This window comes from Alligator sinensis, unplaced genomic scaffold (assembly GCF_000455745.1).
Source record: "Alligator sinensis unplaced genomic scaffold, ASM45574v1 scaffold498_1, whole genome shotgun sequence".
In the NCBI taxonomy this organism is placed as follows: Eukaryota; Metazoa; Chordata; order Crocodylia; family Alligatoridae; genus Alligator; species Alligator sinensis.
The window spans coordinates 524,535-535,960 of NW_005842469.1; the positions used below are offsets into that span (position 1 = coordinate 524,535).

The following is an 11,426-nucleotide window of genomic DNA, read 5'->3' on the forward strand; positions in this document are numbered from 1 at the left end:
GGGAGGGGAATAAAAAATGTCCTTTGTAAGTCCAGCAAGCTGGGTGCCAGGGCTCCCTCCGGAACACAGGGCTGCCAGGTAACATCAGTGTAAAAAAATGTTCTTGGATTACAACAGTCATATACAACTTTAATGTCGATGGAAAAGATTGGATATATTTATGGAGGATTTTGCATCTAAAATTGGTTTGGGTATATGAGAAAGCGGTTAGCAAGTCTCATTATGCAAACTTTCTGTTTGCATTATGTACATAACAGGCTAAATAGAAAGGGCAGAGAGTCTGGGAGGAATGCTGAAGTTGAAATTTCCAGTATAGACAACAGAAATCGGTTGCTATGGGAGCAGCAGATCCTTAGACCTACAAAATAAATGCAGCTGTACGCTCCTAAAGACTTAGGTTATTTCAAGTTTAGATATAGGTGTGGGTCCTGATCCTTCAAACTGTTTTAGGTGGTGGGAACAGTAAATTATGAAAATCTAAAAATAAAAAGAGATTGTATTTGAAGAAATAAAATAATCTGATTTTAAAGAGGCAGTGAAATCTCTCCAAATGTAGATGTGACATTGTGAATATTTTCTCTCTAATTCAGAGAGCTTCTCAAATAAGCCAAACTATAGCATAGATAAGCACTTTATTTCATAGACTTCATAGTCATTAGGGCTGGAAGGGACCTCGCAAGATTATCTGGTCCAGCTCCCTGCCCAAAGGGCAGGAAATCAGCTGAGGTCAGATGACCCCAGCAAGATAATCATCCAAAAGCATCTTGAACGTGTCCAGAGTAAGTGCTTGCACCACTTCTGGGGGGAGTCTATCCCAGACTCTGGAGACACAGACGGTAAAGAAGTTCTTCCTTATGTCCAGTCTAAATCGGCTTTCCAGAAGTTTGTGACTGTTGGACCTTTATTTCCCTAGGGGAGCCCTGGTGAACAGACATTATCCCAGATCCTGATGTACGCTTCTGATATACTTATAGTTTGACACCAAGTGCCCCCTGAGCCTAAACTTTTCCAAGCTGAAGAGTCCCGTGCCTCTCAGCCTCCCCTCATAAGGCCTGCTCTCTTGACTTCTGATCATGCGTGTGGCTCTTCCCTGGACTCTCTTAAGCTTTTCCACATCCTTTTTAAAGTGTGGAGCCCAAAATTGGATGCAATACTCCAGCTGTGGCTTCACCAAGGCTGAATAAAGTGGGAGGATGACATCTTGGGTCTTGTTTGAGATGCATCAGTAGGTGCAAGTCAGGGTTATATTTGCTTTGCCAGCTGCAGCATCACATCGGTGGCTCATATTCATCTTGTGGTCAAACCAGAGCCCCCCAAGTCTCTTTTGGTCATAGTGCTAGTGAGTGTAGCAGTGCCAAGCCTATAGATATGATGTGGGTTCTTTCTGCCGAGGTGGAGCACCATGCATTTATCTATGTTAAAAATCATCAGAAGGTTATCAGGTTTTGATCTGCCCACTTTGTGAGCCTGTCCAAATCAGCCTGAATTGCCAGCCTATCCTCTAGTGTGACCACACTTCCCCATAATTTGGTGTCATCTGTAAACTTAGCCAGTCTGCTTCTGACACCTGAATCCAGGTCATTTATGAATATGTTAAAGAGTACTGGTCCAAGTACTGAACCCTGAGGGGCACCACTGGTCACCATGTGTCATGTTGACTTGTTCCATCGACTGTCATTCTCTGGTTCCAACCACAGAGCCAGTTCCCCAGCCATCGGACCATGGGACATCATGGGAGACCAAGTCAAAGGCTTTTTTGAAATCCAAGTAAAGGATATCAGCCTCTCCTCCCTGTCCAGGTAACATGTCACCTGGTCATAGAAGGGGATGAGGTTGTTGAGGCACAACCTACTCATAACAAAACTGTGTTGGCTGTCTCTCGGAATGGTGCCTTCTCTCAGCCTGTTGTTGATGGGTTCCTTGATAATTTTTTCCAAGAGCTTTCCAGGGATTGAGGTCAAACTGATTGGCCTGTAGTTTCCTGCATCTTCCTTCCTTCCTTTCTTGAAGATGCAGCAGAGGTCCAATGTTGCCCTTATTTTTCTTTCAACTTCCTACGTATCTGAAGAAGGACTTTTTATTGTCCTTGGTTCCTGTAGCCAGCTTGAGCTCAGTATCAGCCTTGGCTTTTCTAATAAGGGTTGGAAGACAGGAAATACTTTTCTGGTCCACTCCCTACAGGTGCGGGCCAGTGATGCATAAGGGTTGGAAGATGGGCAATACCTCTAAGGAAGACTCCTTAGAGGTATTTCCTGTCTCCCAATGCTTATAAGGTTCTGTTTTAAGATTGAGGAGGTCCACGAGTTCTCTATTTAGCCAGAGGGGTATCCCAGCCCTTTTACTACCTTTCCTGCAGGCGAGAATGGACTTCCCTTGTGCTTTTAGGATCATGTTCTTAAGAAGCGACCACTAATCTTGGATTTCTTTCCCTGTCAGATCATGATCTTTCAGGGCCTTGACAACCAGCCTCCTAGCTTGTAAACATCAGGTTTCCTAAAGTTGAGGATTTCTGCATTGCTGACTGATTTGCCAGCTTTGCGATGGATAAGGAAGGTGATCGATTCATGATCACTGTCACCAAACTTCCCTTCAATCCTCAGATCACTCACTAGATCATCCTCTTTGGCCAGAACCAGATCTAGCAGCACCTCTCCTTGTGTCAGCCCATGGACTTCTTGAGTCAGACAGTGCTCATCAATAGGGCCATGTGAAGCTTCGGTCCCTGATTTAATTCAGCAGAGATTTGGCCCAATTCGGTGGCTGAATCTCTGAATCAGAATTGAATCGGAGAACCCTTTAATCTCTCTGAATCAAATCAGAATCCTCCAAATTGATTTGGAGAGATTCAGAAAGATTCAGAGATTTGGACATAGACACAGCTTTAAATGTTTTTTCTACATACCTTGAGGTAGCAGGTGAGGCCCGTGATCGCTGTGATGCTGGGGTGCATGAGGCATCTCACAGGAGGTGGGGGGAGGGGGCCTCCATGTGCTCAGCAGCCCCCCTGCACGCTCTCTGGCAAAACCAGAAGTGGACCAGAAGCACTTCTGGTCCACTTCTGGTTTTGCCAGAGAGCGTGCAGGGGGGCTGCTGAGCACATGGAGGCCCCCTCCCCCCACCTCCTGTGAGATGCCTCATGCACCCCAGCATCACAGCGATCACGGGCCTCACCTGCTACCTCAAGGTATGTAGAAAAAACTTTTAAAGTTGTGTCTATGTCCAAATCGCTAATTCTCCGAATCAGCACCAAATCTTCAGATTCAGATTCAGCCAAATTGAATCAGGGACAGTGATCTGAGTCAACTAATCAAATCACTGTCCCTGATTCAGGCCAAATCCAAATTGAATAGGGCCTGCTTTGCACACCCTTATTCATCAATGCAGGTGAGGAAGCTATGTGACCGATCGGATTTGGCTGAATGCTTCTCCCATGAAATGTCAGGGTGATTGAAATCACCCATGACAACCATACACCAAGAGTGTGCAGCCTCTGTTGGTTCCCTACAGCAGGGTTTCTCAATCCCTGGGCCGCAGCCTGGTGCTGGGCCATGGTGGGTCATCTGCCAGACTGGAAGTGCCTGCAAACTAGCAAAACACAGCCCCCCAGAGATGAGCGGAAAAGCTGAGGCTCCTTCTGCAGGGCCTGCAGCAGCACAGGGTTTGCCCCCTCCCCCCCCCCATGTTCTCACCATATTCTAAACCAGGGTGTTTCAAGTCACCCTGCTTGGGTGCCTATGTCAGCTAGTTGGGAAGTGTACTACTCCTTGACATAGAAAGCTACACCCCCTACTATTCAATGAGAATGTGGGAGACCAGTATAAAATATTCCTTATAAAACATTGGAAATTCAATTACAAAGGAATTGTGTTAATACATTCAGTTTAGGTATTTCCTGAGAACTCTTAAAGTCCATGGAAAAATGGACTTCAGGAGGTGCTAGGTTGTGCCCTAAATGTGGAGAAAAGAGAAGTGAAACTGACCAGTCCCTCTACTTTCACTCTAACTAGGGACAGAAATTACACATAAACCGGTATAAGTGTTTGAAAACCAGTTCAAATTTGTAACACAACAGAAGTTCAGTGTACATAAACTGCTTTCAAAACAGCCAAAACCAGTTTAAGATAAACCTGGATGGATGTAGTATCAGACTTAACTGGTTTAGATTTAATTGGTTTACTGAACTTCTGTCCCAGATCCCCTCCAGATTCAAATTAACTCACAGTCCTCCAGCATCCCAGGATGCTTTGCACCTTCCTTGCAAACACCCCCCCCTTCACATGGTAGATGGGCTAGCCTTGGCTTAAGCTGTCTGCCCCAGCTGAGCAGGGAGGTGTGCTCTAGTATCCCCTGACTTCTGGCCTGAGCCACTGTAGGCATGTGGCTGCATTTGTGGAATCAAAAGTGAATGTCTGTTCACTTCTTTATTGGTTCAATCTATGCAGCTTTGACTAACCAGTGAGGATTGAATCAGCTTAGCCTCAGACTTTTTGACTGTCTGTACTTAGCCTCTGTGTGCTGTGCACTAAAATAAAGACGTGGCAAAGAGATCGCTAGGATTGGCGTATTTTCTAAGCTTTAATAACCTAAGGAGCTCTAGAACACAGTTTTTATCTGTTCTCTAACTGTCTCTAATTTCAGAGTGTGAAAGTAGTTTAGATGTGAAGATCTAGCGACAAAGAAGACAAGATGTGTGAATCTTTAAATTCCATTATCTCACTCTAATTCATCTGTTAACAAGCAATAGGGAGGATAGAAAGCAGAAAGGCAGTGCATAGTTACTTTCACTTGATTTAATCATTGGTTAATTAAATCTAAGCATGAGGAGCAAAAATAATTTGGATTAAAAATGAATTACAACTTCCACTCTTCATTTGATTTGTCATAGGAAGGAATAGCTGGGTAATTCAATCACTGACATTAGGAAGTTGCAATAATTATTACAGGAATAATGAAGGCCAAAAATCACAATGAGAGAATGTAGAAGAAAGCCCAAGGTAGACCCCAGAAGCCCATAGCAGACCCTGAAATAGTGAAAGATGATGATTACAGCTAAAAATTAAACTATTCAGACATTATTATTGACATTTTAAGTGCTATGGGTGCTATTTAAACTGTCAGATTCAGCCTGTGGTCATGTAAAAAGCAAATTCAACAGCATATTTCAGTTAGTGATGGCAAGGGACTGAACTGAAAGAAGAGAGATTTCGTCTTCTGTGACACTTTTACTGTCATCCATTTCTGGGCTGTTAACTCAGTTGTCAGCAAGATTTTTCATAGACTCCACCCATTACAATGTGCATTGGTATTTGTGAGGTCTAGCATTTTTTTCTGCAAGTATTAGGTGTCCAAATGTATGGATTTTAACCTGTTTTCCAATCCTGTTTGGTGTGGAGGAATAGAGTTTGCGAGTTCCTAGAGATCAGGCTAGTTTGCAAGATTGCCAGTTTCACCAAGAAAAGAAATGCCAAGTCCACTGCATTCCTTGTAATATTTTCATGTATGGTGCCAGTGCTACATGAATCAAGGAGATTTGTGAGAATTAAAAAAAAAATCTGATTTAATTTTTTAGTATGTTGGTGTAATGATGGCTATTTTGAGCTGGTTAATTTTTCTCATCATTACCTACTAATGTATTAATCTTATGGCTAAACACCATACTTGTGCTGGGAAGAAATTGTGTTCAATTTCCAGCTCTACAGAGCTTAGATGGTAAACTCTTTGGGGCAAAGTGTTCTACTAGTGCCTTTTCTACAGGGCCCAGCACAAGGGGGTGATGAATTTAATTGGGTTCTTTAGGTGCTATTGTCCTACATGATATAATATACTAATACACTAGTAATGAATAGTGTATTCAATCCGTGTCTGCCAGTGTCAGAGAGCTAAAAAGATAACATGATTACAAAAATGTAGAATCAAGTAATGAGAACATTGGTATATAATTGAAACTATTACAATATATTGTATTAAAAAACCTCATCATTTGGATATCTGTTCTATTCCTAACTATGCTTGGCTAGCTCACACAATATGAAATTATGCTGATAATTTTCTTTTTCCTAGCTGAGAAACACATCAAGCAGTAGGCTGAATTTGCGAGCAATGGAAATTGAGCCAAACTCTGGCTCCATTTTTATGAGCATTGGGCCAGAGTCTCTGGTACAAATTTATGTAGCTTTATGTAGGTCATCAGAGCGTTGCCAGTTCACATATATCAACTGAGAGTTTGGCCTAAAAAGACTAGGCAAAAAATGGGCCAGAGGTAGGGGATTAGCTTGGTGCTTAGGAGACCAAGGGTATATCTACCCTGCAGGCTGCAGTATAGCATAAAGATAACCAAGCTAAATGAGCTAGCTTGAGTTCCAGAGGCAGTGTAGCCTGGGGCAAAATAGCATGTGTGATGCTTTGTGCTCCCATGCTCAGAAGGTTGTCAACTTCCAGCACTCAAGTTATCTCAGGTACTTGTGTACAGCCCTACAGTTTTCACTGTGGACATTTGTTCTCTCCTCCATCATAAATTGTCTATGTGACCTTGGAGTAAGGTATCTAGGGCCAAATTTTATTCCAGGCATAGAAGTAGACTCAGGGGCCTAAGTGCGATCCTATTCCTACCTGATCAAGTCAGTCTTAAGGGTAAGATGTTACAAAAGGAGATGCATTAATGGGCTTTCAGGACTTGGAGAGAGTTGAATAGAATCACACTTAGGTGCCGGAAGTCCACTTAGATGCTTAAAGGCGGAACAGTAACTGGCTGTATCTCTGTGCCTAAGTTCCCTGTCTTTAATCTTTAAGATAGCACCGGTTTACCTCCCAGGGATATGGTGAGAATAACAATGCAGATTGTGATATGCCAAGATACGTGGATAATGGGGAGCCATTAATCCTCCAGAGAAGACAGAAATGATGATAGAAAAACCAGGAAGTAGCATTTACTTGTTTGCTTGGTGGGTTTTTTGTTTCTTTTTTTGTTTTTTTGGTACAGGCTTTATAGGGCTTATATGGGTCTTCAGAGTTTGAATGGGCCTTGCACTATTCCTTTGCACATTGATGAATTTCACTGGTTGAGAATAAGACCTGAGGAACACAAAAGGAAACCATTGCATCAGTGAAGTCAGTAGTAGACTTGTCATTGACTTCAGTGGGCAAGTATTTCATTCACTATGTTTAAAAATTTTCCCTGTCATATACAAAAGGGTAATTTGTTTTCTTGCAAGTTGAAAAGAGGTCATAACTTCTGTTTTGGTCTGCTAATGTTCTTTCTTCTTGTATCTTGTAATTCTGTGTATTTTTTAGAACCTCTTCCTGTAAGCAGCGTTTCAATCTATGATTACAAGCCATCTCCAGAAACAGGAGTGTTGTTTGAAATTCATTATCCAGAGAAGTACAATGTTTTCACCAGAGTTAACATAAGCTACTGGGAAGGTAAAGACTATCGAACAATGTTATACAAAGGTAAGAGAAGAAAAAACAGCATTGATAACAATGCAAATACAATTAACTTAAATGAGGAATATCTATTGAATTTGCATTAGGAATATAGTGTGATGCCTTTTGGTCTGTATTTTTAACATCCTTAGTGATTGTAATGATTTATATTCCTATTACCGTACATACCCATTTAAATAATTTCTATGTTATGGAAAGATGGTAGCATCTCCATAGTTAACTCATTTTCCAAACTAAAACTGCTTTCTATCCCAGCTGTAATATCAGCAATGAATGCCATCCTCATTATTGGTACATGGGCAGGATAGAAAGTGTAGAATTCTTCCATCAAATTTAAAATCACTAAAGCAAGACATTCCCAAGCTATGATTTCAAAATAAGAATTTCCTTCAAGTACTTCCTTCAAGAGTTACCTTCAAGTACATAGGCTTTGCACCTTTTCTTTACTGCTGCCTATTAGCAACACAGAAAGAGAGAAACATGGCATAGACAACTGTTTTTGGAGTGTAGATCTAGGCTAAAAATGCCCACAAGGGACGAGATTTCACTCCTAGGTCACAGGACCAAAGATCAGACAATTCAACTCTTAACAGCAAAATTTCTGAAAGTATTGAAAAGTGCCATTAAATAACCTGGTCAGAAATGTTCAAAATAAAACAACAGAAAAGTAACTGAACATAAAACAATGGTTCTGACCAAAGACCCATGGCACTTTCTACAGAATGGAATATTCTACCAATAAAATGGATATATCAGAATTTGAGAAATGAAAGTTTACTGATGGGGTCTCTACATGCTGTTTACATGTTTTTATTGAAACACTGTTCATTTTCTCTTTTAACTTTTTAGGTAAGATTGGTGTGTCCCCTACAATCCATGCCAGGATGTTCCCATGACAGCAACTGCTTTAGTTGCAACATAATTTCCAATATAACTCCTTGGTTTTTCAGTCCCTCATAAATTTCTAAGCTATTAGCTATTTGAGCTAAAATATTCCAGGCTTAGACTTAGACTGTCCTCCATTAGGGAAGTGCACCTATGGGGAAACCAAAGCCATCTAATGAATGTTTTGTTGCAAGAATACACTGTTGGGTTGTCAACCAACCTTGCAGGATTATCTGCCTTTCACTGAATGTTACCTAAATATTTTGTAGGTTGGGAAAATATAATCATACCTAGCATTCCAAGACTATGAGATGATGATGCATTAAAAGGTTAAATTCTCCCAATGAATTCAGCTAAGCAGATAAATTTAGCTTACACTGTCCAGATGCAAAGGAGCTTATCCTCTGAGGATAAACGCTGAAAGAGGAAAAATAGATATCAACAAGGGTTAATGCTGTAGATAGTGCATTTGTTCAGAATTGCCTAATAGCCAGCAGAATTGCTTCTATAAGCAAGTGAATGTTTCTGTACACAGAGTAAACAAGATCACTGCCTAAAGGTTATTCAGTACCAGTGGAAGGGAAGTGCAGCCAAGAGCCATTTTTGTCTGCCACAGACAATATGTGGTTTCGTGGGATGTAATGTTGCTGTTACCAATTTAAAAAAATTGTTGGGCGAAGGTAATTATTAATTAATCACCAGTTCCCCTCCCACTCCAAAAGACCCCTCATTCTCTTCCCCCCACCCAAACACTAATATTAGAGATGAACCCAGATCTCAGCTGTTCAGGTTGTGCCCATTTCCACACTTAAGTTTTCCATCCAGTGTTTATCCATGACACAATGTCTACATTCACCAGAAGACTGGGGAGCCCTGGTGTGCACCATTCAGAAAACATTTAATGCTTTATTTTATCAGATGCTCTTTGATATATTTGTTGTCACGTGGAACAGGTTGCCAGTTGTAATTAGCTTTTCCTTAAAATGTCCTGTTTGTTTTGCTGGGTTTTGTTTGTAAATATATTTGACAGCCAGGAAAACTGTTGGTAAACTCTATTACTGAAACTTTATCTCTGGATCAGGACTAAGCTGTGTTAAATATCAGAAACACTGCTGACTTAATGCAGTGTTACTTAAAAGTGAATGTTTGATGTGTGTGTGTTTTACCATCCACAGATTTCTTTAAAGGTAAAACAGTTTTCAATCACTGGCTGCCAGGCATATGCTACAGCAACATCACATTTCAGTTGGTGTCAGAAGCAACATTCAACAAAAGCACATTAGTGGAATACAGCGGTGTCAAGCATGAACCCAAACAGCACAGAACAGGTGACAAAATTGCATGTGTGTACTGTTCTCTGCAAGCGTGCACTCTGGTTCCACTCTCTGCTGTGACCAAGGAATAGTATCCAATGCCTAAAAACAGGGGCTGGGATCTGAACTCCTGGGTGCTTTTTCAAGTGCTGAGGGAAGATTGGGTTTTACCAGGTGTCCTGGAAGCAAGATGCCTGGAAATCAGAATACTTGGTTCAGCAACTAGCTATGACAGGGTGGGGTAGTCTAATGGTTAGAACTGGGCTGGGGGTGGGACTATACACAAACATTACATGTATTAAATACAATGCTAATACAAGTGTATAATGTATCTAATAGAAAGCTTGGTGGGTGATTCCATTCTAAAGCTTGCCATATGTAGGAAGCAAAGTCTACAGAAAACAAAGTCTGTTAGTCTCTCAGTTTGGAATTCATTATTTTTTCAACCAGAGAAGTCACCATGCTGAATATACTGTTGGTTCATCCAGTCTGGTATTCTACCACAAAAGTCAATTTAAAGGAAGCCTTTCTCATCACATGCTTCTGGCCAATTGCACAAAAAGGCCATGGAGGAAGAGAATGTCTTGCTTAGCTGAGCAGGTGGTCAGCTTCTGCGGTAAATCACAAGGGCTGAGTCCTTTTAATTTTCAAGATATCAAAATTCCAGGGATTGAAAAGTCTTGTTTTAAATCGGGGGCCTGTTTAATTCAATTCTGGAACAGTTCCAAATGGTCCTGTTAACCTTTGGGACCATAGACAGTTTCTGAGGTTTAATTTCTCATGAGCTACCAAGGTTGGAAACTAAAAGCCAGATCCTCAACTGAAGTAAATTGGCAGCTTTCCATTGACTTACGGCACAATGCCAAGTACAGCAGCTGAGATTCTATCTCTGTGATCCTAACATAGGCATGAAAAATTAATCTGCAAGAATAAACGCATTAGAATGTGGTTTCTCCCTCACCTCCTTCTCACGTGTATTCTAACATGCTTTTCATGACTAGTATTATACAAAAGGCTGGAGTTGGAATTCAGTGCATTGTATCTTCTGAAACCTTAAGGTAAAGCTTTTATGTGATAGTAAAGCTTAGTTTCATTCTAGATGATTGTGCAAAGTTGACTGTTAAATGATGAAAAGCACTTGAATAAGCAGAACGATATAACTTTAAGCCATAAGTGGTTAGACCATATATCAAAACATGTTTTTTCCCTGTTTCTCAACTCTTGAACAATTCTACAGGCATAATATTCCATACACCAGAGGATCTAAAAGGAAGAATGAAAGAAATAAAGGACTCAGCCTTGCAAATAAGCATTTTAGTGTCTTTACTCATGTGTTGCCATAAGAGTGTTCCTAATCTACCTATCTGTATGCTATTCTATTTCACCCTGTTCAAATCCGTGAAAAACCATTCACATGTCTACTTCTGAAGGGTGCTGCTCTTGTAGCTGCAAGACCAAGTCAAATAAAGCTGCAAGGAGAAAGAGGATCCACCCAGCCTTTACATAGATGGTTTTTGAGAGACTTGAACTGAATAGAGTACAATCAGAATTCGGCACCTAATAGATGGAATAGGATATGCCCCAGAAGTGTAAATTAGATTACAGTATCTCTACAGCTACATTATTTCATAGTGTATTCTCTGTGCTGTGTACTCCATAGGCCTGATTCTTCTTTCAGTTTATTGTTGTTTTGACCCCCTGTGAAATGTCTCTAGTTTAATGTGTATGTAAGAAGGACAAAGAACTGAAGAATATCTACATATATTTTATCTCTACTGCAAAATA

The 11,426-nt window shown here is 40.8% G+C and overlaps 1 protein-coding gene across 1 annotated transcript in view; it reads left to right on the forward strand.

Annotated features, from left to right (window-relative positions):
• The window catches only part of PTPRO (protein tyrosine phosphatase, receptor type O), a 262,760-nt gene that overhangs the window by 165,122 nt on the left and 86,212 nt on the right, over window positions 1–11,426 (forward strand). The window contains 2 exon segments of the mRNA XM_025212519.1: window positions 7,291–7,449; window positions 9,504–9,656. Of these exon segments, the coding sequence (XP_025068304.1) occupies window positions 7,291–7,449; window positions 9,504–9,656 (312 nt within the window).